This window comes from Pteropus alecto, unplaced genomic scaffold (assembly GCF_000325575.1).
Source record: "Pteropus alecto unplaced genomic scaffold, ASM32557v1 scaffold21, whole genome shotgun sequence".
Taxonomy (NCBI): domain Eukaryota; kingdom Metazoa; phylum Chordata; class Mammalia; order Chiroptera; family Pteropodidae; genus Pteropus; species Pteropus alecto.
In genome coordinates this window covers 30,747,657-30,774,310 of record NW_006436282.1, presented here as the reverse complement: position 1 = coordinate 30,774,310, position 26,654 = coordinate 30,747,657, and the positions used below count along the sequence as shown (strand labels likewise).

The 26,654-nt window shown below is 54.4% G+C and overlaps 1 protein-coding gene across 1 annotated transcript in view; it reads right to left on the bottom strand.

Annotated features, from left to right (window-relative positions):
• The window catches only part of COBL (cordon-bleu WH2 repeat protein), a 91,984-nt gene that overhangs the window by 15,537 nt on the left and 49,793 nt on the right, over positions 1 to 26,654 (bottom strand). Inside the window, 3 exon segments of the mRNA XM_025046872.1 lie at positions 1,474 to 1,771; positions 24,254 to 24,424; positions 26,617 to 26,647. Of these exon segments, the coding sequence (XP_024902640.1) occupies positions 1,474 to 1,771; positions 24,254 to 24,424; positions 26,617 to 26,647 (500 nt within the window).

Sequence of the window (26,654 nt, the reverse complement as noted above, 5' to 3'; positions counted from 1 at the left end):
TCCACATTAAAATAATTAGAGTGCATTTAGCAAATAGTGAAATGCTCTTGATAAACCATCAGGTAAAAATAAATCCAAATCAAATATTATCGATGCTACGATTACATCAACCCGATGAAAGTTTGTCTGTTCATATGCGTTCGAAGTTGGAAGGAAACACGAGAAATACAAAAGCATTCATTCGATTTGGTGACTGACTTATACAATGCTTTTTATTATTCTACTTTATTCCCATTAATGTTTTTATAACATCGTGTGACTGGTTTTTAAAATGGTCTAAAAAGTGAAAAAGGTTGATGGGCTACGGAGAATTGACCCGTTTCCTTCTGTAACAGTGAAGGAAGCAATTATGGCAACGGGGTGCTGGGCAGGAGCAGATAAATAAACCAGTGCCACGGGGAGAGAGCTAGCAACAGACCTGGACGGAAACTTGATACGTGGCCAGAGGGGAACGAGGAGCTGGTGGGAAAAAACAGATTTCTTCTTCACACCACACCCCAAAATAAACCCCAGGTAGACGAGAAACCCACAGGCGAGAAGGCAGCGCCACACTTTAACAAGAAATTCAGATAAACTTCAGTCTTTTGAGGCATGAAAAGAGTCTCTTAAATATGCACAGGTCATATAGACACTCAGGAGAAAAAGGATGAATTCAACAACATTGGAAAATAATTTTTATATGACAACAACAAAAATTCGAGCCCCAGTCTTAAAGACTGTGTGTAAATAACTGACACAGGAGAAGTTAACATTAAATAAAAAGGAACATCGCAACTTTTTAGAAAGGCCAAAGTCTGAGAAAGGCAGCTCACGGAAAAGGGAGATCGAGCAGCCAGTACGTGTGCGAGACGCTCATCCTTACGAATCAGACCGAAAATTAACGCCACCTACATGACTGGCAAAGCTTAAGCCGCCTGCGAACCCCACACGTTGGTGTCGATGTGGGTGGCAGGCTGTCACGGACCCGCGGGATGTGCCATCTAGACAGTCACTTTGGAGAGCAATCTGTCAACATTCCGGCAAGTTGAGGATGAGTTTTTCTTAAGTCTAACAATTTCCCTTCTAGAAAATGATAGATGTGCAAAGAGAGACAGGTGCACAGCTTGCTTGCTGTGTCCAGGGGTGGGGAACCTTAGCCGCCTAAGCGTGTGTTAATTAAAATATGAAAAAAATAAATAAATGCACGAACGATACTTCTCAGCACGGCTAAATCTTAGAAACAGGCTGCTGAGGGAAAAAGCATGTGACGAGCATGCAGGGTACCGCCCACAAACAGGGCATAAACAGGGCTAGGCGCCCTGCGTGCCTAGAACGAGCAGCATCACGGTGACAAACCCCAAATCAGGAGGGGTGACCCTGTGGAAGGTGCCTGGCAGGTGGTAGACTTTAACGAGCGTTTGTCTGGGCGCCGTGACAAGTGCCCTCTGCCCCCCGCAGTGCAGGCCCTCCCCCCGCAGCCGAGCTGTGACTCACCTCCCAGGCCCGTGCCCAGAGCTGTCTGTCTCCCACGACGGGCTCCTTCGGGGACCCAGCTCCGGGGTTCCAGCCAGGTCCTGGTCACTGCAGCCCTCCTGGTCCGTGGCCCACCTGCCTCTGGATTTCATGCTGTCGTGTTGGGAGTCTAGGGAGACGGTGTCCGAAGGGGACATCATCACGCCGGAGTCCTCTGTCGTGTCCTCCGAGGCAAAGCAGCTGCCCACAGACACGGTCTCCTCGGCCTCTGGAGCGTCGTCTATGCTGCAGGGACTTCCGGGACCCAGGGGCAGGCTCGCTGGACAGAACACGGCAAGGACAGGTCAGCCGCCACCTCAGCTGGTACACCGCCCGCTAGTGCAGCACCAACCCGCCCAATCCCGTGGGAATCTGGAGTTTGGGGTGCTGGGGATCAAGACATTCAGACACAACAACCTCCTCCAGAAACATTTCAATTTTGGGGGGGTGCAGAGGGGACACAGGCTTAGGTGTGGCCGAGAGCCAAGTTTTCCCTCCGAAATCAGCACGTTATGCCTTGGCCTTTTGAATTTCGACCCTGGCTGTGGCTGCGGGCAACACGTTTACAGGTGCAGATTGAAGACACGGTGGCAGCACTGTCCAGGCTGGCCCTGGTTTCAGCGCGCTTGCTTAAAAATGAGTTCTTCTAAAAAGGGGGCGGTGGTTAGAGATATAGACAGACTTAGACATATATAATACCGCTTGGGAGCTTGTGACAAAGGTTCCACAGCGACAGTTGAAATTTGGTCAAAAATATTAACAACGCTGCTTGCGAGGTCCCCCTACATTTTTACATGAGACGCAGTAAGTTCTGGTTTGAATAAGAGATGACCTTGGGCGAGAACCTGTGAGTGAAACTGAACAGAATCACGACAACGCCCTTGGCTGAGGCCGCCTGGCCCTGGGCACGAAGTGACTTACTGAGGTGGCAGGACCGAGGGGCAGAGTGGCCCCTCATTATCAAGGTCGCCGCTCCTTCCCAAGTTAACGCCGACGATGGGGACACTAGCCCCTCGGCACATCTAGCAAGCTCTCTGGAAAGGCATGAAGTGTGAGGTTGTTTCTCACTGAGCATCTCGGATTTGAGATCTGCATGGGGAACAAGCCTCTTACTTACGCTGGACTTGGAAGGACAGCCGCAGGCCAGAGTTATGTTTTTATTGTTTAATTTGATGTAGAAATAGATTTCAACCTTCAAGACACCTCAAGACACATGCGATCTAAATAAGCACTGCTTATGGGCGTCCAGGACATGAGGTCTGTGTGTCGTGTGGCGGTTTCGTGTACTTTGTTGGAAAATCATTCCCTCGATAAATGAGTAAATGCCTGAAATAAATAAATGGCATCGCGTGCCGAGTGCACACTCCACGTAGTGACACACTCCTTGTCGAGTGACACGTTCGCCGCCGTCACCTTCACTGGTCGGCAGGCCAGCAGCTCAGAGTTAACGAGACCACAGCCGCGCCAGGGAGAAACCTGCTTGGTGCTGGTTCACTCGTGACCCCGAACAATAAAGCAAACAAAAGGAGAGGAGTTTTGAAGAACAGACATCTCACAGAAGAGCTCACGAGGGAAGGGCAGCGGACAAAGCGGGGGCTGTTCGGAGAGGCGCAAACGCACAAGGCAGTGTCTCCCAGGCAGAAAGCGCCCCAACAATGGCCCTTTTCTCCCGGCTCCCCTCCCGGCTTCTGCGGTGAGGCTCTGGACTGGACCAACGGCGGAGAAGGAGCACCACCCGCAGGCTGACACGGCCCAGCCTGTCCGACCGCGGTCGGCTGATGAGCTGCCACACCTGGGACAGCGGCCTCAGCGCCGTCCACACAGCCTGGGACGCGGCCCGGAGATGTCCCTTCACACAACCAACCCCGCCTGCCGGCTCCACGTGAGCAGAGCTGCTCACGGCACCGCCGTCCGCAGCAGCCCAGATGGCCGAGCAGACTCCAGCGTCCTGCCCTTCCTCTGTCGTCTTCATGGAACAAGTAGGTCGGTTCAAAACACACTTTTTTTCTACGTAGTGCGGCGGAGCACGGAGGTTCAGGTCACAGGGACCTGCGCCTGAACGCCAGCGGAGCCGCTGCTGGCTGTCTGGGTAGGTGTCCAGGCCCCTCCGGCTCGGTGTCGCCCCAGAGGCGGGTGGTACACAGCCCGCAGGACTGCGGCAAGGACCGGACGTGACGCCAATCTGCGGTGCAGTGTCCCTGGCAAGCCACCCCTGCTGGGGGTGTGCCAGGAACGGAAGGGCCCCGTGACTGGACCTGGGAACACAGCTCTTCAATCCAAGTGTCTCAGCTCTCTGTGCCTCACTGTTGATGAAGGGACAGACACGTACACAAAGGCCAACGGTGCCATGGCCGATGGCTCTGCCAGCTCTGGGTGTGTCTGCCCAGGTAGAGTGGGGCGGCTGGTCAGAGGCAGGTAACAGCACACAGTAGGTACTAAGTAAGTGCTTGGTCCAGCTGGCCTGGCCCCCCAGCTGCCTCCCAGCAGACATCAGGACCCCCTGTGTCCAGGAAGTTTTCCTGGCACGACCCCCCTGGGAAACTCTGAGCACCCCCGTGGTGGAGGGGGCTCCGAGCCCGCCCTGCCTCCATCAACCCAGTGATGACCTTGAGGATGCTTGTTTGCGACTGCTTTATATCCCTCGAAGTTTTGGGGCGAAAAAAGGGAAGAAAAGGTTGAGAGTCACCGCTCTGTTTTAAGCCACCGCGAACCCCGAGTCGGCGAGGTGTGAGGAGTCTGTATTCAGCAAGCACGTGTCGACGCATCCCAGACGGGCCGGGAGCGCCCTGCCGGTGACCCCACCCCCCGTCACGGACGACCCCCCACCCCAAGGCCTGCACCCAGGCTGGGGGGCGGGCTCGCCTGAGGGCGGGGACCGAGCCGAACGCGCATGGGCCCAGGGCCCGGGAGAGCCTTCCGGAAACTCCGCTGGGACAGCCGCCCGAGGCGGCAGGGTCAGAGGGCGGGGATGCACGAGGGGCGCCCAGCCTGAGTCCTCCTCTCCCTCCTCGCCCTGCCGTCGGCTCCCTCGGTCAGGTCCTCCCCGTGGGATCGGACGCTGCCATCATATCGCCCTGGCCCCTCGTTACCCCCGCTCCTCCCGGCTCCTTCCGATTACTAAGCCCATGACCTACGGCGCGTGGTGACAATTTCTGAGTGACATAAAGGTACAGAGGCCTGGGGCCCGTCCTACAGGTCCTCCTGTGTGCCCAGTTCCCACACTCAGCCTGAGGGTGGCCATGGAGCCAGCGGCGCAGGGACCCCAGCCTGACACCCAGAGGCATCTGGGGACTGAAGGAGGAGCCCGCCCCGCCCCGTCCTGCTCCGAGCCCCGAACAAGCCCTCCCATCGTCTGGGCGAAACAAGCGAGTGGCTCTGGTAAGCTTCCAACTCCCCTCTAGGTCCAGAATTCTATCATTCTTTGAAACACCAAGTCAAAATACAGGACATAAATGTGCCTTTGACAACTGACTGGTGACTCACTGGGAGCCTGAAAAGGCACCAACCACACCGCCCGTCTCCTTCCCGCTGCTTCTGGTGGCTCTACCGGGGAAAGTCGTTATTTCTGAGCTGATGAATGTGCTGGCGCGTTGGCTCTTAAGGCGTGAACGACCTTTTTGAACTAGAAAGTATTACCGTGTGATCTTTGCAAATGTGAGAAACACACTTCATTTGTCTTTACCAGAAGCCTCACATGGATTTGTGATTAAATTCACTTCCCCAGGAACCACCACAGAACGTCAGGAAAAGCAAGCTCCGTGACACGATGCCGCGGTCCGCCCGCTCCGTGACACGATGCCGCGGTGCCAAGTGCCGTCGCCTCCCAGCGAGAGCTTGGGGAGGAAGCGCCGAGTCGACGCTACGCAGTCCTCGGGCTGAAAGCTCAATCTTTTCTTAAAGGAATTCTTGAATGTAAACGAAAGGTCTCACGTCCTATGACATCGCTTACTCGCTGGTCATTACGCAAGGAAATTTCTCCAGTCGTTTCAGCGTGTTTTACGGCCCAGAGAGAACGCATCACAGACAGAACCCTTCCTCACCTCACGGTGACGCCTGCGGTTCCCAGTGCCAGCCACGGCCGGCGAGAATCGTCTGTCCTTCATCTCGGCCTGCCTGGGTGTAGCTCCCCGTGCTCCGGGCACTGGGAAGAAAGGGGAAACAAGGCAGGCACAGGGACCGTGCCCTGGCACCAGCGGGCGTGATGCACACCGGTCACGTTTTCCATCTACACCCCTAAATAATTTTGAACAACTCTGTAGCCTTCCCACATTTTTAACTGACACCAGAAAGTTTCCATCATGAGTTCAACTGGTTGCAATAGATATCATTTCTACTGCATTACAAATATTAATTTTTAAGTTTCCTCATTTTTAAAAATGTAATAAAAGTAATCTGAATACGATCATATCGTGATGCTCAGAACCTTCCACGTGAAAGGAACAAGCAAGTTCTTCTGTGAATGGGTAGTTTGAGCGCGTCTTGGCTTCTCGACATGAATTCTGTCTCAGAATGTAACACATAGAAATTAAAACTTTGTTTTAATTTCCTCTCGTTATAACATGGTCAACTCTTTTTTCTCTACTAGGTGGTTACCATTGTGATAATTAATAGGACACGACCAATTAAAACATGCACGAATAGTTTAGAAATCTGGACATCTGTCACGTAGAAAGGTAAAATGTCATTGGAAATGCATCTCATTATGTGCTAAATGAGATTTTTTCCCCCAATTCTTTCTTTTAAAGTGACTGGATTACTTATTGCTAGAACGAGGCAGGGTTTGGCATAAATGCAGCTCACGTTCTTCATTCTTATCAATATTAAGCACCAGGGAGCCTTGTTCACATGAGAAAGGAGAGGTCAGTGAAGAGTTTTGTAAGTGACATCACTTCACTCATTTTTTTCAAAACCTTTCTCCTGCTATATGCTCCTAACCTGTCACAAAACTTAGGCTTCAATGAGACTCAAAGTCACATGTCTAAAAGTTGGTCACAGAGCTAGGGAGACCAGCCTCGACAAGTCACCTGGGGCCAAGAAGCGCTCGTCAGCACAGAGCGAGAGTGAGTCTCGGGCTCATTGTCCCCGACGTCCCCACGGCTACCTCTGCCCAGCCTCGGCCCCCTCGGCTGCACTGGCCAATCTGATCATTGCTGCCATGTGAATCATCTGTCTAAATCGCCTGGTGTTTGGGACCAATCGAGTAGCACAGACTGTGAAGATGGCTTATGCAAACTGTGACCTGGGTCTGGACTAAGGTATAAAACGTATTTTTAATGTATGTGAAAAGATGCTCTCACAGATCTTTGTTCCAGAAAATTGTAGTAGTCACGAAATGATAACATGTCAACAAAAGTGAGAGAAGCTAAGTGACTTAGAACTACGCTTGTGTACGGTGGTCTTCTGAGACACGCACACTTCCACACACCCACACAGCAAACGCGAAAAAGCCACTCAGACTCGGCACAGAGTGGTTAGCATAACGGTCACGGCAAGTCACACGGCACCTGTCTCCGAGGTGCCTGAGCCCGAGCCCAGCCGCCCCGGAAACGCACACTTGCTGGTAACGGTGGCGAGACAGATCAAGGTCAGAAACTTGGATAGAGCGTTCTCAGCCTCGTCCACAGCCAACAGACCACACGGCCAGTAGCTGGAACGTTTCACATGCAAACCACCTGTCTCACTCCCAATGACGGGGCCCGAAATAACGTGGCTCTCTTGGCCAGAAAGCTCACACCCCAGCAAAACTCGCCGGCACCCAAAATGACCTCACAGGCGATGCCGGGGCTCCAGCCTCCGTTTCCAGCACCTGCCACGGGGGCTCTGAGTGGCATGTCGTCCCCTTGGGGAGTCAGCACCCAGCTTATCCTGCATCCCAGAAGGGACAGCCAGCGCCACCCCCTCTGCCGCCCGCTCAGGGTTAGAGAGCCCCACCAACGCTGTGTCCTCCCAGAGTTTTCCTGAGGATTCTTTTGAGTTTTAAAATAAAGTATGTGTGTTTTCTTCCTCGTGGGCAGAAAGTTAGGAAAACACAAACAGCTGGTAAGGAAAGACTCACTCGTCTTCGAGATGAGTTTACGTTTGGTTTCTTTTCCTTCTGGTTTTCACTTGTTTTAGCTTTTAGGGTCCACACGCAGTTTCTTAGATACGTGAAGAAAATCGGACACGCCACCTGTCCGTGCCCTTGCTTTATGCTCTGCTGACCAGACACTGTGTCTCTCCTCCGTCTTGGTATCACGTGAACACTTACGATGCCGATTCGCCGACGGCCGGAGCGAGGTCGCCCTGCGGTGACGTTGTCTTCGGCGAGAGAGGAAAGACCAGAACCAGGGGCCGGCTGCAGGCTGCAGGTCAGCCTACGGCCGGGCAGCGGGCCGCGCCTGGGCACACGCGGGGCCGCGCCTGAGGCGCCGACGGCAAGTCCGCTGCTTCTCCGACCCGTTACCATCTGCGGGCGGATGCCATTGCCTCCGGCACGGTCTCTCCAGAACCCGGCGACTCTCGGAACGAACCGGATGGCGCGGGGTTCAGAATCTGCAGCTGGAGGCCCCGAGCAGCGGCTCTCGCGTTTGGCCTCCTTGCTCACCCTCTCATGCGGTGGACCTGGCTGCGTAGCCCCAAGCCCAGCTCAGACGCCACCCATCTGCGCCAAAGAGCAGCCACGCCGGGGCGCTCCCTGGGGGGCCCAGGCGAGGGCGGACCTTCTCTGGGCTCCGATGTCGGAAGCACAGGCCTTCGGGGATGAGGGAGACTGTGATCACCCTAATCCTGCCTGTGCCCGAGGCCAATGAGATAAGGCGGCTGAGAGAGGTTATCGCTCTTGCCAAGTTGGGTGAGTTTCCTGAACAGCCCTGAGCTGCCTCCCTCCACTTGGGCCCCTTACGGCCAAACAGCCTCAGAAATGGCCGGTCTTTAAGATGGTCATTGAGCTGTGGGCAGGGGAGTCTGGATGTGATAATGCTGACACCATTTTCGTCGGAGTGAGCGGCGGCTGTGAAAAACGGGATGTCTTTCCCTGTAAGGTTCTTGGGGGGTGGTCCAGGAACACACAGCGGATGCTTCGGGCGTGCTGGGGATGCTCTTCATTTTCCGCGGGCCGTGGAGCGGGCAGCTGCCCGTGGGTGTGACCGGGGTGGCCGCTGCCCTGGGCCCGTCTGCTCTCTGCTGCAGCCCGATTCCCTTTGGTAAAGCCGAGCCGGTCCCACGTCTGAGGACAAGGGCTGACTTTTCCCTTAGGTAAATCTCTGCCAACACAGCCGTGGGCAAGTCCGGGATGGCCACCGTGAAAGCTGGGGAAGCGTGTTCCCCGCACATGTTCCCCAGCTGTCCTCCTGGTGAGGTGGGTGTCCACACAGTCACGCCCCGAGTGAGCGTGTCTGCCAGGAAAACGCGCTCCTTCCCTCCCCCAAACACCGCATGGGGCGGGGGCAAGGAGCCCGTGAAGTCTCCGGGTGGGACCCGCTCGACGACAGGCACGCTCGGCGCCCCGGTGCCTCTGCTTCGGAACGCTACACACCGGGCGGCTCGGGGCTCTTGGGCGTCCGCGTTCCCTCGAGGGCGGGGGGCGCGGGGCTGGTGCTCCTGTGCTGCTCTGGTTCCCCTGCCCCCAAGGACAGGAGGGTAGGTGTCCCCTGGGCTGGCTTTCCAGCAGGATCTGCACGCACGGCCCCACGGTGCGACGCCCCTGGCCCAGCTCCCTCCTCCTGAGAACAGGGACAGAGGAATGGAGGCCACCTTCAGGGCAGTTTCCGGGTGGTCCTCTCCAGGGGCTGGCAGAGTGGACAGCCACGCGCCCCCCTTGCAGAGCACACGGTGGTCCAGCTGTGTCCCCCACACCCAGTGACCATCCGGCGAGGCAGGCGTGTTTCTTTCTGAACCGTCGTCTACACAACGCTGACACGCGCGTCAGGGTGAACAGTAAAGAGGGTTCGAACAGCCCTCAAGGTTTCAAAGCCCCGTTACCTTTCTCATGCTTGGAACTTGCTCTGAGTAGGACATCGCTTAGCAGCGGTCTGCTCGGTGGCTGTAAGCTGACGCTGGGTCTCCCAGAGGACACCTGATGGGGTGACAGTGACACAGCAGACCCCGTGAGGGCCTTTGAGCGACACGACCCACTCGTCTTGCTCGCCGGTGGGACCGGTAGAAAATGGCGCCGACCCTCGCTTGAGGCGCAGCTGCCGTCCGAAGCCTCCGCAATGCCCAGCTCTTGGCCAGAACCTTGAGTCACAGTGTCACCGCAGGGCCCAGGTGGCCTGGCACTCGGCTGTCTGCTGAGACCTGGAGGAGGCTGCCGGTGAGCACTGGTGGACGCCAAAGCAGCCCAGGGGCGGCCAGTGCCAGCGCCTCGGCCAACCCCAGCCAGCTGGAGAGCAGCCCCGCCAGCCGTGGTGACACCAGACGACCCCACGGCCTGTTTGCTTCTGGTTTCGTCACCACACGAGACGCAGCCACCTGCTGTGGGGCAAGGGCTGGAGAACACGGTCTCCTCCTCCTCGGCCAGGGGCGCGGTGTGATGCGTCCTCGGAGGCAGCACTGAGCCTGGCTGGCAGCAGGGGCTCCGTCCTGGTCGAGGCGGTGGCCCATGTGGGCCTCTGGGGACCCAGCTCGGCCACGCTAGAGGTGGCCAGGTCCCAAGGTACCTGCTGGGGAGCACAGACACCGGTGGGGAGCTCTGAAGCTCACACGGAAGCAAGGACCATGGTGTTCTCACTGACCCTGTAGGGGACCAGGCTTCAAATGACCCAGCAGCCACTTACAGATGGAGCGAGGGGACATGCCACCCTTGGTGTGCCCCAAAGGAGTTGGGCACAGTGCAGAGCAGGCACTTGGCTTTCGTGAGCTGTAAAAGGACCCATTTTATGAAGTTCCCTCAAAGACGATGTGTACAGTCATTTAAAACCCTCAGATAGAAGAGGAAGACAAAACAGTCCTGCATCATTTGTGAACAAGTAAAGAAGAAAATCCATGTTTTAAGGCTTATTTGACTGTTTAAAACAAATGGCTTGAGTTACTTCATCTCTCCAGTTTGCCTAGAGCAGGGGACCCAGCGGACAGGCCCACAGGGGCCGTGGGACGTCGTGGGGGACATGTGCGAGAGACGGAGGTGAAGCCAGCTGTGGGGACAGGGCAGCCAGGAGTGTATGTCCGTCTACATGGAGTGCTCCCGGCTGCGTCCCGGGCACACATGTGCTAGACGTCAGCAGACGTGGTCGGACTCGCTCAGCGTCCAGGTACCTTGGGAGATGGACCCGACTGAGGTCGTACGCGGAGATCCCGCCTGTGCTGGCGATTGGTCGGTGGTGCAGGCTGCAGCCAGTGGGTGCATGGCAGCCCCCGGGCCGCGGTCATGGGTTTGGAGCCTTCGCACGAGTGGATCCGGGTTAAGAGCCTCACCAGCCTCTAGACTCGCAGGAACCTACACACATGTCCTTGTGGGGTAAGCCAGCTCGAGCTGCAGGCAAAAGCACACTGAGTCCCCGGCACCCCACCCACGGGCTCACCTCCGAAACAATCAAAAGCTGCGTCTCAGAGATTTCTACGCTCACGCTCACTGCGGCACGAGTCACAGCAGCCGGGAGGTGGAAGTGACCAAATGCCTAGCGACAGACTAACTGAATAAACAAGCGTGGGTTGCACAGGTGATGGAACGTCTTTCAGCCTTAAAAAAGAGCTTCCCGCCTGACGCTACACAATGAATAAGCCTCGAGGACAAAAGTGAGTGAAGTAGGACAGTCACAAAGAGACGGGTCCTCTGCCTGCGGGAGGTGCTCGCAGGTCCACAGACGCAGACAGCAGACGGAGCGGGCCGGGCCTCGGCGAGCTCCCCTTCAGCGGCGTAAAGCTCTGACTGGCACAGCGATCGAGTTCTGGGGGTCCGTTTCCCCACAGTGTGACTGTGCTTGATGTCACTGAGCCGTATACTTAAGAATGGTTACAATCTTAAATGTTGTTTTTTTTAAATCACAAAAGATGGCCGAGCTTGCTGATTCGGTGGTTTATTGAAACAACTGAAGAAGCCTGCAATGCTGAGAAAAACTGAGCACAGCACAGGGGCCGCCCCCGCCCTGCTGCCCGTAAAGACCATGACACTGTCCCCGGCCACCGGTCAACGCGGTCAACACGAGGGCACCGCCCCTCACAGGCCCCGGGAGTGGGGAGAGGCCAGCGACGTGTGGATTCTGTGACAGAATCCCCCGCAGCAGGACTGCGTGAGTGCCGCCGACTTCAGGAGTGGCATCGAGAAGCTGGCACACGCCCACTGTCTTCACAGCAGCCTCACACGCACACAGGACAGACGGCAAACGAGAGCTGCGGGGCTCTCGTCTGCCCCGCGCCGCGAACGTGCATTTTAAGGATGAGCTGACCCTAGTCTCCAATTCTGTGGCGAGCCGAGCACTGAAGGGGCCTGACGCCTGTGAGTGTGTGTACGTGAGTGTGAGTGTGTGTATGTGTGTGAGTTGATGTACGTGTGTGTGTGTAGGTGTGTGGGCGCGAGTGTGTGTATGTGTGAGTATGGGTGTGTGAGTGTGTGTGGTTGAACCTGTGGTGTGGGCGCCATCAGGGCATCTGCCCTCCCCATACTGCAGACACCGGGTAGATTTATGGATAGAGAGACAGATGTGGATGGAGAGAGACGGGCATGCCGGCACACAGGATCTCACACACTCACACACACTCTCACTCACACACACACTCTCACTCACACACACACTCACACTCACACACACTCTCACTCACACACACACTCACACACACACTCTCACTCACACACACACTCACACACACTCTCACTCACACACACACTCTCACTCACACACACACTTACACACACTCTCACTCACACACACCCTCACACACACTCTCACTCACACACACCTCACACACAGTCACACACACTCACCAGACCCCTGCGCCTCCCGAGGCCCCGTCGTCACGCCAGCGCTCGTGGACTCAGGCCCGTCCCTCAAAGCACAGCTGCACTTGTGACCCCAGGCGACTCACGGCTCCTACCTGTCTCGCTCTCCCTCATCTGGACAGGTGCTTGCCCACTGCTCCCATCCCCGGCTGCCGTGACCCTCTGCGCCCGTCCCTGGGCCACTGTGACCCTCTCTGCACCTGTCGCCCAGGCTCCCGTGACCCTCTGCGCCTGTCCCCGGCTTCCGTGACCCTCTGCGCCCATCCCTCGGGCCGCTGTGACCCTCTGCGCCCATCCCCCGGGCTGCTGTGACCCTCTGCACCCATCCCCTGGGTCTGAGTGTCACTCGCTGGACAAGCGGCCTGCACTTGGGCTCAGAGGCCGCTGCGACACGCTGGGCCTGACCTGGCAGCCTGGGCTCATCGCTTGAGTCTTTCGTTTCCGTTCTCCGGTCTGTCCGTCCAGGGCACAGTCAGGGTTCCCCCTGGTGGAGGACATCAGCGGGGAAAGCCACTGGTCATCCAGGGAGCCCCACTGCCCTGCGCCGCTAGCCCGCAGAGGGCGGGCAGTGGGAGGCGGCGTGCGGGGTGCTGGCCAGGCTGTGCCCCCGGGACTGGGCTCCGGGCTTCAGCCGGGCCGGTCAGGCCTCTGGAGCAGGGCGAGAGCGCGAGGACGGGGCCCGGCTCACATACTCACGCCTGCGCAGCGGGGAGAGCGTGCGCGTGTGTGCGTGTGTGCGTGTGCGTGTGCACGTGCGTGCGTGCGTGCGTGCACAAGCGCGCGCTTACATTTCACAAACAATGCCGTCGAACGACTGCTCCAACTAAAATGTCACCAGAATCCCTTGCCGATGCATGACTTCGTCACGGACGTCACCGATGGGGAGACATCCCCGATCAGTCACCCTGCAGCTCCGCTCCCGGATTTAGAATCTGTCATTAAAAATCACATTCTGCTAGCGCTCCCCTTAGACTCACAGCCCTGGCACAGGCAATCTACACAGCCACGCATCCCATGCCTCGTGTGTGCATGTATGTACACACACACACATCCACACACACACATATACATACACATGCATGCACACATCCACACACACACACACAAACACACACACAGACACACAGACACACATACATACACATGCATGCATATGCACGCACGTGCACACATCCACACACACACACACATCCACACACACACATCCACAGACACACATACATACACACACAGACACACAGACACACACATGCATGCATATGCACGCACATGCACACATACACACATCCACACATCCACGCACATACACATACATGCGCACACATCCACACCCACACATCCACACACACATCCACACACACACACGGAGTAAGAACAGTTGCAGAGGGGACACGTAGAAATGGGGGCGCTGGACGTGTTTACCACCGTGACTGTGCTGATGATTTCAAGTGTCAAAACTTAGCAAATGGTATATTTTCCTCCCACATAGGCAGGTTTTTTTGCCTGCCAATTACACATCAGTAAAGCTGTTAAAAGATTAAAAAGTAAAACATTAAAACGGCTAATTACCACCAATTTTCTTCCGTGTTAAATGGAGACGTATAATTCCACTCCTAGGGACTGAAAGTGTCCATTGAAAACCATTTGCTGCTCTTTCACATTCGTTGGACTCAGTGAGCACGGCCTTCTGCACAGAGCCTCTGAGCCCGAGTGCAGGCCGCTTGTCCGGCGAGTGACACTCAGACTGAGCACAGCCTGGCCCTCAGCGGGTAATGAATGCTCTGCTCACATTTCTGCGACAACTGTGACGTGAGTGGGTCCCAACACGCGACCAGCACGTACCGCAGGCCAACCCTGCCTGCCCGGGGGCCGCTCCCGTCCCAGCTCTGCCTGCGGAGGAGAAGCCAGCGTGGGGCAGATGACAGAGATCCCAGTAAAACAGCAGAGCCTGGGCAGGAAGCGGGGGGCGCAGGCGGGGTGCAGATGTTCTTCACCTCCACCAAGAACCTCGCTTTCCCTCGTCTCCCTTGAGCCTGTGGCCCCAGGGGTGTCCACGTCACCTTTCCACCACCCCCGCAGTCAGAGCCTGACCGTGAGGCAGCATCGCCCGCCCCTCATTCTCCTGCTGTGGCAAGACCCCCCCTACCGGCACCCCCACCCCCAAGTCCAAGGTTTCAAGGCAACCCTGGCTCATCGCTGGCGACTTCCCCCTGCGGGTCAGACATGGCATCGGCCATCCATCGTCACCTTTGGGTTTGGAGTCTGTGCGGCTCAGGAGGGCTTTACGTTCCTCGTGGCCATGTCATGCACACGGAGCACAGAGCCGGACACATGTCCTCGGCGACCCGTGTTCCTTACGGGCCGAGACCTCGTCGGCGCTGGCTCCCGCTTACTGACTGCACGTTCGCGTCTCTCCCCCTCATTGTCCTCCCCCAACCAGCTCGCGGACCTGTCGCCCTGGGAACTGCACGGCCAGTCCACGTGGTCTCGAGCCTCTCATCGAGTTTTGTTTGTTTTTTTCCTTCCCTGAAGGACATGGGCAGACATCACCTTTCGATGTTTACACAGCTCATCCCTAGTCATGGAAGTTTGTTATTTTCTTAAGAAAAAGGAAAAAGAAGGGTTATGTAAAGCATGCAAGGGCAGAATGAACACAGAAAGCGACGACAAATTTAATCTCGCACTTTCCAGGGGGAGAGAGAGTTCGGTAGAAGTGTCAGATGGAGCCTGGGGACTCAGCGCCGATAACCTGGGCCTCACTCACGGGGCGGAGAACTTCGGCCTCGCTGGACCTTTGACGTTTGCTTGTTGCCTTGTCGCCATGGTGACTAAGAGGGAGCAAACTAGGATGAGTTCTTCTCCTCCATGTGTGTCAGTTACTAAGGAGGAAACAGTCACACACACGCACGCACACGCGCACACACGCACGCACACACTTCTCAGAGGGGAGGGGAGCGCCCTGGGGCTGGATTCACTCCCCGACACTTCCCCGTGGGTTGTGCAGCTCCCAGGCGCCCCCAACACACGTGTGAAGGACTGTCACCTCCTCTCACAGCATTCAGAAGACGCGATCCCATCACCGGGAGGTTTTGCTGTGGAAAACATTAGTCTGCATGTGGACATGTGTTGACTCGGATTACATGAGTTCTGAAAATTGTGAACAGACAGTTTTATATTATGGACGCCAATTAGCATGAAAACTGTGAAGAGCAGCAGTTGGTAAGCATCGTGGATACAGATGTCATGCGTGACTTCTTATAATGGCTGTTAAAATAACACTGGTGAGTACGCGGTGTTCGGATTTTTCCAAATTGTTCCCACTGTCGAGAGGGATCATTTATTTACAACTAAACACGTTCAGAATCTTCATATGAAAAGGTCAAAAGTACTTGTTACGGGAGACGGCGAACCTTAATCTACAAACTGGACTGCGGTTTGCCAACGACAGCCTGCTCCACCATCCGCTGCTGACGGCGACTCTGCGGAGGGTGTGAGCATGTAAGTCACCTGTAGCTGAAAAGGAACACACAGCTAATGTTCTCTTACATTAGCCCTCGCTGTGGGATGGGCCTCCCCGTGAACTTGCCGGGTACCGGCCACTCACTATCTGCCTGATTTGTGTGTCTCCCCGGTCAGAAAGTGCGAACTGTCTCAACTTTGTGTTTTTACTATAACTCTTGATAGCACATGTGACACGAAGGAGAAAAGGAACAGACAGTTCTCGCGTTGTCTTGAAAGGAGAATACACGACCCAGAAGGAGGGACGGATTCTCCGGGGAGCCAGGAGTGAAAACTTCCCCGAAACGCAAGGACTTTGGGAACGAAATGTTTCGCGGAATCTGTCTGATGGGACATGTGGGTCTCTAAAACGTGTTCACCGAATTCCCCTGACTTTTCCCCAGCTGTGTAGCAGATCATGTTGGTGACAGAGACCCCCAAGGTGCTGTCCAGAACCCGCGTCTCTGGCTGACCCCGGCAGCGGGGCAGGGTGCCAGGGTGTGACTGCGCTCTCCGCGTCACGGGCTGAGCTCTGCTGCGCTGGCGACCACCCCCGACCCCGTCTGTGCCTCCACTGCTCAGGCGTCGGGGTATCTTTTGCGTCATATTTTCTGTCTCCCTCGCCAGTAATTCTAAGAGCGATGTCACCGTCCCTGACTTCTCCTACCTTTTTGCCTCCAGGATTCCACTGCCATCTTCAGTGACACACACACTGCTGTGACTGTGTGCGACCTTCCGCCACCTTCTAAGTCTGGGCTGTAAACCCTGGTGCCCTCCCCCCCCACCACACTTAGGTAAACTTTACTTTTTCTTGTTTAGACTTTTCCTACTTAATGACTTGAGGTCAAATGGCTGCTACTTATCAGACAAAAGTTCTTTATTTCAATGCAAAAAAAAGGGAAGGGCACTTTAGAACTTGTTCGGTTTCCTTGTGAGTAATTTCTGTGACTTTCTGGGTATTTTTCAGCAACGCATGGCACTACGTGGGTTCTACACAGCTCGAGTTACGTATTTCTGTCAGCTTTAGCTTATGTTTTTTGACTACTCATGCCAAGGTCAGCTGTGATCATTCCTACATGACTCATCGCTAATGTCTTCATTGTGATCAACTAGACAACAGTCATACAAGTAAAAAACACTTACTCTTTGTTTTACTTTGAGCACTAACATTAAAAAAAAAATCTCTTGGAGAGAAAAACATGACGAGACTCTCCGGTTCAAACGCATCTTCGCACAATAATAAAAGTCGAAGCCGGCAGGTCGCTTTTCCTGAACCCTGAACCCTAACGGGGTTATTTTCGTCTGCTGTGTCCGTCACGACAGCTGAGGTTAGGGACGGGTTTCTCACTGATGAGAGCGAAATCTCACAGTCTAGGAAAGAGCGGGCCCCACCCCTGAGGTGACACTGTGTCACTCCCTGGGGCTCCTTCGCCACTGTACAAGCCTCCAGACTCGCATTTGTCAAACAGAACCAACGCTACTTCCCTCCACATGGGGAGCGACAGGCACGGAAAATCCGCGGGCAGAGTCACGTGCTGGTCACTGAGAGAGCCCCAAGGTTCGCAGGAGGCCTGGCCCCCAGCAAGGGGTGGACGCTTGGCGAGTTGGTGGGTGCGGGGCTGAAGGCACCACGGATAGATGAAGGAGGGCGCCTCCCTCTTCCTGTTTGCTTTTGTAAACTACCTAAATGGTGGGGACACAGTAACTGGAAAACCTGAAAAACTCAAAAACGTCGGGTCCTGCGTGTCCCTGCGTGCACACACGCGGGCCGTGACTTTGAGTGCCTGCAGGCTGTAGTCACAGTTCGGTGCTCAGGTGCTTGATTTACTGGGGACACAGGTTATTTCCGTTCTATCCAAATTGACCACACTGGTCGGGGCCGGGGTGCAATCCGGTTTAAAGAGAAATGGGGAAGAAATTCTTAAACTGAATATGGAATAAGAAAAAGATGAATTTGTAATGACTTAAAAGAAAGCAAGGTTCTTAATAAAAGCATTAAGATTCATGTATCAGTGAAAGGAGATTTCAGGCCAAAATCACCACCCTAGAATTTACATATAAAAGTCTTTGCCTCCTACAAATCTCTGTCGTCGGAGCATTTACATGTAAATTCTCAAGAAAGTGAGCTGCCCTGTGCAGGCGGCCCCTTGTGAGAAAGGACAGGAGAGTCAGTCACGACGGCGATGACACGGGCATCGGGGCCGCGGAGCTCCGGGAGGACCGTCGTCAGAAGCGCTTGGCGTGACTAGGGAATGATGCACAGCAGTAAACTGTGGGCGGGAAATAAATGACAAAGTGTGAACGCAAACCGTCAAAATAAATGTCACCCTCATCATTCACCTCCGAGGCCCTGGGGATTTAACACTGCACAGAGCGCGACGCAGCCGCCAAATCACATCGCTAGCGTTCCTGCCTTTCCTCTCAGTCTGCGTCTGTGACAGCTGTTAGAGTCTAGTGATGCAACGTACACAACTGCCCCCTGGGAGAACTATGTCATGAGTGTCGCTGCACTCACGGCTGCCTTTCGGATTGTCACATACAATTATTTGGACTTGATATGAGACCTCATAGCCCTCGCTGGTGACACACCAACAAGCTGGGAGGCGAAAGCCACTTCTTCCCCGAGGAGAAGTCTAGGTTACCCGGGGCAAAGCAAGTACCCTTCGTTCGGTGATGCCGGACTGCAGATCAGCCCAGGGACCCCTGACAGCTCTGAGACTGGGCGGGGCTGGCGCCTAAACTCACAGCCCACCCACGGACTGACTCACTGAGTCGGAGAAAGACGTCAAAGGCAGAGGCTCGCTGAGCTCCAGGTTTTAAGGAGCATCCGCTTGCTCTTTTCCTCCTGGGAGAGACTGGCTATCTGATAAAGGGCCATCATTATGGGGGTGGGGGCGGGGGCAGCAGCTTAAGCCCTGAAGGCCTCCAGAGATAGGAATTAACATAAAGGGCTGTGCCCGAATTCTTTCTTGCCACCTCGTAATAATCCTTAAGACAACAAAACAGTTGAAAGACTGTGAGGGACCCCTGTTCGCTTTTAACTGATAACGATATTTAATAAAAATCTTGAACCATTCTTGAAAAATCAAGCTGTCCATTCCTTACTTCTGGGAAGAACTTAAACCTACATGAACTCAGAAGTTCTCGAAACTCTTAATGTAAAAGAAAATGTATTTTTTTAATGCCTAACTTGATATTATGCTGCAAATTAAAGTTTTAACACACACAGACGGTTGTTGTGATTGTTTGTGTCAGCTCAGGGTTTGTGTAGTGACTCATGAATATCAAAACTAAATTTGCCCTTAGTTTTTTTTTAATTAACTTTACTTCCTTTTAGCATTCCTATTAATATTTGTTCTTCTTTTGCAGTAGTAGGCTGATAAGTGGTTAGTTACCAGTTCTCTTGAAAAAAAATAAAAGGCAGAGATGGATAGATAAACTTTCACTGATATAAAGGGCAGGTAGCACAAAATTTACAATGATAAAAAATACAACGCTACAATGATAAAAAATACAACGCTTGCCGTTGTAAATTCTGTATAACCAACTGATTCTCAGAGAATTCTCTCATTAATTGTTGCCATTTAATAAAAAAATCTGTAGCCAACCTACCATTACTGTTGACAAACATTCATAGTTTCAAATTCAATACAGGTTGGTCATTTTATGTTAAAAAGACGAAAATGAAACCACGAAGACATGTTGGACCTTAGCTTGTTTGTCAATCACCTGAAAACGTTTGCTGAATTGAATAATGGTTTTTTTGAAAATAGAAGAACAACTCTTTAACTTGCTTTGTGCTCTGCACAGTGCGCTGGCTCCTGACATGACACGTTTTCACATTTAATCTGCCCTATTAACATGCCCTGATCACTCTTTTACATGTAGACAACTGACCAGACAATAAATCACGCCCTGACTTGGCGCCTCGGCCGGTTTCCGTGGTGTAAATACTCTCTCCACGGCTGGTCTCAGCTACTGACATCAGCCGCTGAGCCCACGTGTGCTGGGAACAGCTGTGCAGGATTTCCACTGTTACGGACTACGGAGTCGCATCGTTCACGTATGTAAATAACCTCAGAAACACAGAACCAGTAAAAGGTAGCAAGATCATTAGGAAGTCATGAATTTTCAGTATTTGTTAGCTTTGTTTTAATGTGGTTTATGTAACTGTAAGCTTACATAATTTGGCTCTGTTTAGCAATTGGCTGGCAGAACTGTTGGGATTCCCGCAGTCTGGTCTCACCAGCTGGCATGAGCCAGGTCCACGCACACCCGCTCCCCTGAGCTGTCACTAAGTTCTCCAGCTCCTTCTCAAGTCAGAGACATAGTAGCTTGGAAATAAAGGGCTGAAAAATAATTAGCGAAAGGAGAAAAGCTCATAGCTTTTTTTTAATGTTACGTATAGCTCTACCATGATTCTCATTGCTTTGTGCCTAAGTAGCACTCAAGTTTTAGTTTGTATTCAGTGAATTTAATGGTTTTTGAGGTACAATAATAGGCTAAAAATTCAGTTCCATTTCTCGAATGTACTTCTGAGTGGGGACAGACTCTGCTCCCACAGTCACTGATTTCCTTCCATTTTGTGAGAAGGGCCACTCGCTCGCCGCCCACTTCCTGTTTGGCTGCATATTCTGTCCTTTTGCATGGCAGCAGAAGCAGCTGCATGGCTGGCTTTCTTGCCACGGGACGAAAAGCAGCAAATAAACCCAAGACAAGGGCGAGAGAGCTTCTCCGTGCTTGCGGTAAAGCCCACACACCTGTGGGGCTTCAAGGGGGCTTCCAGGACAAACAAGATGCCCAGAATTGTATCGTGTCATGAGCTTTAGAATTAACTACTTTGTTTTGAAGCAGACTACGTTTTTAATTTTGGTTCAAGTCTTAGAGTGTGATCTTAGGCGAATTTAAAGAGGATCAGTCCCAATTTAAGGGGCATCAGAGAAATTCCTGTCCTGTCTTCTCCAGCTTTATGCTCTCAGGCAAGCTCACGGCTGAGCCCCGAGCAGAGCCAGAGTCAGCACGTGGTCTGGGAGTGAAGGGTTGATTACGGCCCTATGCCAGTACACTACTGAGCCGTGCCCCTAATTTATCTAGATTGTCAGTTCTTCTGCTGGGTGACACGGCCTGTGAATTAGTTTTGTTATCATCATTATTGATTTTACCTTGAGCAAACTCCAATTACTATCTTCTAATTGAAAAATGGATAGTTTCTTTCATTTAGTTTCTTATTTTAGAATTTCTTCGAAGTTCTATAGAATGAGCTATACCTATCCACAAATTGAAAACCAATCAGCCAGCAACATCTCCATGGTTGTCAGTGGCGGTGCTTTAACTCTGCATACGATTTAGAACAGGAGACAATGACTCATTTTCACTCTATGCTTTAGAAATCCTCTGCTAATTACCCTAGAAATGTATATCTAAGGAAAGATCGATTTGGTCAAAGGTGGTACAAAAAAATGTGTAAGAAAATGACAGTCATTGAACAGTTTAATTCTAAAAAATATAAAGCAAATTGGGGTTCTACAATTTGAGCTCTGTATGCACTGATTTTTAAATCCCCAGGGCCTTCTCACTGGGATAAGTAATTGGTGACTTGTTAGTAGCCTAATCATAACCAGCACTGCAAATCTTGCAAACAAACAATTCAGTGCAATTAGTGGGATGCGCGCCTTCCACAGCATTCAGCGGGAAGATCCAACCAAAATCAAACGTCGGCAGAAAGCAACTTGGTTAGAAAGCTGCAAGGGAAAGAAATCCACATGCAAAATCGCGCAGGCGCGGACATGCGCACGAGGCACGCACGTACGTCGGGAGCACGCGCATGCGCCCCGCGTGCGTCAGCCACCATCTAAAGGCCGGATACACGCTTATCGATGAGAAGGGAGATGACAGAGTACAGAGCAGGGAGCCCCTGTCCCTCTGCTACTGCAGTTACGCTAAGAGCTCAGACGCACCGCCAAAGACCCACTCACGATGACCTTGGTGCCATGACCTCGAGAGGTTTCAGGGCTAAACCATCTACCGCGACGCGTGCAGGTGGCACTGACCGACTCGGCCTCCGCCAGGCGACCCGGCCGCGGCTGCCAGGAAGGAGCCACGGCTGCCAGGAAGGAGCCCCGGCTGCCAGGAAGGAGCCCCGGCGTAGATCGGGCGAGAGGAGCCGCGATCTCGCACCGGGTGGTGGCAGAGGGCACGTCCCTTGGGCACACCCAGCTTCGCACGTGCCCCGGGGCTGACTTTGAAAAGGCTGCATTTTCTCTGCTGCAAGCTCACTTTGGAAGAGATTAAATAAAAATGCTTCTTATAGCAGGAAGTACTTTTAAATGAGATAACGGGAGTCCAAAGGTTTATGGGTCCGACGTACAACCTCGCCGACTCTATTCTGTTACCCTCTTAGCTGCTGAGACCATCCGGCAACCAGCCCCTTCAGTCTGTGGGCACTAAATGGGGCATCCTACTGCTGGGGACATTTCCGGTAGCTCCTCTGCTCCGTGGGAGCAGGACGGATAAACGGAGTGAAGGCCAGGCCTGACGTGCCCAGTCCCGCATTAAAATTGTCCTTGGAGGAGGACGGTTCTCCCATGCTTGGCCGCACTGCCCTTGAGTCATCCACCTGAGCATCACCAGCGGCACACAGTGCCCTCTCTGCACCGACTCGTCTATGTTCACCAGACTGCGGCCAACGCAAAGGGTGCGGCCAGGAGCATGGGACACTGTTGGCTGAGTATGAGTTCCCCGCACAGAGCTGCAGTGTCGACCAGTGACGTCTGTGCACCACGGGGAAAGCTGGCCGACGCCCAGCGGGCGTGCATCCGGGGAAACGGCCGCGTGGGAAGAACGAGCACGGGGCGGGAAGGAGGCACAGCGCCGGGTGCCGAGGACAAACGTGTCTCGTCCCGGCTGGTCCGAGTCTGCCGCTCGGCTCCACGCTCTGCTCAGACCTGGCGCGGGAGTCTGCTAGGCACAGGGAGGAAGCTTAACTTCTCAGGTGCGACATCGGCAGCCCCCCAGTCCCTCTGCCAGCTTCTGACAGTGGCCCCCGGCCCCGCACAGGGAGGCACCCCGAGGGCGCGGGGGGCTGCGGGGTGCACACGGCCGGTGTGCACGCGTGTGCGGGCCCGCGGCGCTGCTGCTTCAACACCCACACCTCGCCCGCCGGCCGGTCGTGCTCGGCTGGACCACGTGCATCGGCTGTTCCCCGCGAGGACCAGCAGAGCCTGGGTGAGGAGTGCGGCCATCCGAGGGGCCACCGGAAGCCCCGCGGCCTTGCCGTGTGGGGCCGAAACCCGCTCTCTTCAGAGATGAAACGCTCGGAGCTGCCTAAGCCCCAGCTGTCATCTCCGCCTGACACGCCTAATCCCGAAGCTCCCGACGCCCCACACAAATTCGTTTGCTTTCGGGAGCCTGTCCGCTGTCAAGATGATCAAACGTTTTAAGGATGAAAAAGCAGTATTTGTAAAGAAAGATAAAATGAATCAGGATTATTTTGCCCAGGGAAAGTAATCCGACGATTATCTTCTCTACCCAGAAGCAGGCGGCCCGCGCGTCGTCATTTCCAAAGAGGATAGAAAAAGATCAAATGGTGCCCGTGGTAAGAGCGTGGACATCCCAGCCCTCGGTGGGCCCGGCTGCTCACGGGCCGGATGCCGAGTGCCACCGCGCTGCTAGGAAACCGGTCCGGGCTGTGCCCCCCTAGTGAGCAGGCGGACCGCACAGCAGCAGCATCCTCACGCAGACGCACGCAAGCTGGGCACACGCGGGCCGCCGTCTGAATATGTATGTCGCTAAATACACAGAACTGTTGCACATCTAGAGGCGGGAGTGCTACACGTGGTGTTTGTCATCGTCCACGAAAACCCCTGGGACAATGAGGAGGGCCCGATCCCAGGCTGGGTGTGAGGACGCATCAAAGCAGAACGAGCCTTTCATTCCGGCTACTGCGAGGCTCTCCTTCTGGTGCCTCAGTTTCCCTTTCCACAGAGTGGCAAGACTACTGCTTGGCCGCTACCCACACGTCCGGGGTTGTAACTCATTCTTCTTCCCGGCTCTTGACCGCTCTGAGCTTAGCTCTAACTTGAGGAATTTACCTTCTAGCCAAGTGTCTCCACCCACACGGCGCAATTTGGGCTCGAGTCTAACTACAGTCTGAATGATTAACAGGTTAAGTCGCTCCTGCGGGTACCTGCGTGGCATTCCCCGGTAGGCAGGACACTGCATTGAGCATTTGGCAGGAAAAGTTGCACAGAGGAGGCACAGACACCTGAGGCAGGGACGGAAAGTCTGGAGACCCAGCACCAAGGACCAGAGAGGGAGTCACCACGGATGGGCGAGGAAGGAGCAGGCACGTACGTGTGGGTGTCCGGTGCGTGGCCTTGGAAGCAGCGCCCTCCCCGGGGGTGCCGAGTGGCTCTGCCAGCTCCACGTCTGGAGGGGGGTAGGGCGGGGGCGGGGGGAGCACTAACTGGGGAGGCCCCCGCGTGGTGCCTCTGGGGGGCTTTTGTGGCATCTGCCGTCCAACACCTACATAAAATCAATGGGGGTTACTTCAGATGGTTAAGCGCAGAGGCCCCCGCGCCCACCAGAGTGCACGTCACCGTCGGTGCCCTGCACCAGGAACCGCCTCACAGCAACACAGGCAGACACGCAAGACCAAATCCAACCTCACTCAGCACCAGATCCAACCTCACTCAGCTCCAAATCCACCACATCCAGCTCCAAATCAACCTCACATGGCACCACATCCAACCACACCCAGCACCAAATCCAGTCTCACCCAGCACCAAATTGACCTCGTTCAGTACCAAATCCCAACTCACCCAGCTTTAAATCCAAACACTCCCAGCACCAAATCCAGCCACACCCAGATCTAAATCCACCACATCCAGCACCAAATCCAGCCACGCCCAGATCCAAATCTGACCACAGCCGGCTCCAAATCTACTTCACTCAACACCAAATCCAGCCACACCCAGATCCAAATATGACCACACCCAAATCCAAATCTGATCACATCCAGCTCCAAATCAGCCACAACCAGCTCCAAATCCAACCTCACTCAGCTCCAAATCTAACCTCACTCAGCATTGAATCCAACCACATCCAGCTCCAAATCCAGCCACACCCAGCTCCAAATCCAAACTCACCCAGGACCAAATCCAACCACTTGGCATCAAATTTAACCAATTCATCGGGATTTATGGTGAGGATGGAAGTCTGCCCTTGACATGGCCACCAAGACCTTCTCTACCATCCCCTGACTTCGAATATTCAAACTTATTTTCAGTAAGAAGGAAGCTTCTGTCTTCCTCAGTTCTTGAAACCAAAGTTTATGGACCCAAGAGAGAGATTTGTGGTGAGTTACTACCATCTGTGTCCCCGCCATGATGTCACTTAGCTGGAAAACTGCTCCGACAGTTTTCGGTTTTATAAAATACCTTCGTGTCCCGCCCATGGGCACTGGCCGACGGCCCCCACTCAGGCCTGGTTTTCCAAGCCTGTCGGGCACAAGGCCTCGGCCTGAATTCAAGGCCGAATCAGGAGGGTCTTCCTTGTGTTGACACGGGCTATCTCGCCTGGGGGTCGGCACGACTCAAACGTGTCCACACTGCCACTTGAAGTGGACGCTTCTTAGAATTTCAACAAGAAACTCTAAATCCGATGGTGTCATCCCTTCACGAAAACAGTGGGGAGTGAGCTCGCAAGGGGGAATGGGGGACTCATCATGGACAGTAGAAAAAAACTAGGCTGTTCTGATGAGCTGTGGGCCCGGTTTTCTTTAAATCTGGTAGGGTGTCCCTTTGGGACAGAGGATAAACTGACATGATGTATTGGCTGTTGGGAACAACATTAGAAGTGAGGTTTTGACTAGGGGATGAATGCTGACACCCAACCGATGGCTCTTGCTAAAGTTTCAGACGCTGACAATGAGCATTCATCCTGGGAGCCGTTCCCATTGGGGCTACAGCCGTGAGATCGAAGGTGAAATGCGAGGGTGCCAGGTGAAGGACACGGCGTTGGAGTGACACCTGCCGGCTGGTGCGCTGGCCTCTGAGGCGCCTGTGGTCACGGGGGGCTGGGGGGGGTCTCAGGCAGCCCCGCTCCTCGGCACCCACTTCCGCTCCATGTAAGCGAAATAACACACGCCGAGTGCTTTCAGAGCAAAAGTCAGCCATCCCGGCACCTAGGGACCCTGTCACCTCTCTCCACTCCACCTGTCGCGTGAGGGGCGGGGCGTAATGCCCTAACGGGCCCCTCCTCGCAGATATCGCGATTCTACCCTCTTTGCTCCGGGTTCTTTTCTCTTAAACATCAGGGCTTCGCTGCACTTGGTAATGGATGGAGACCAGGGTCAGACGGGGCGGCCGCAGAATGACTGAAGTGCTGTCAACTGACCGACAGACCTCCTGAGGCCCAGATGTCTTCCACAGCAGCGTCCACGCAGGTCACCCTGAGACCGTGCCTGCCTCCACCAGACACTCGGTCACGCACCCACACTCGCCCGCGCTCCTGCGCCCCGCCTGCTAAACGCCCATGCTGGGCCCAGAAAACACGCCCCTCGACACCGCGTGGACTCGCCACTCCAGACCGTTTACTTGCAGACTCTCCTCCTCGGCAGATGTGTCCCCGTTAAGGTCACTGGGGGGAGCCGCTGTGCGGGTTAATAGCGGTGCCACAACGCCACACGCGTGCAGGCCGCAGGCGCGCTCACTCACCCGTCTTCCTGCTCTCCTCGCGGTCCTCGGTGCGCGTG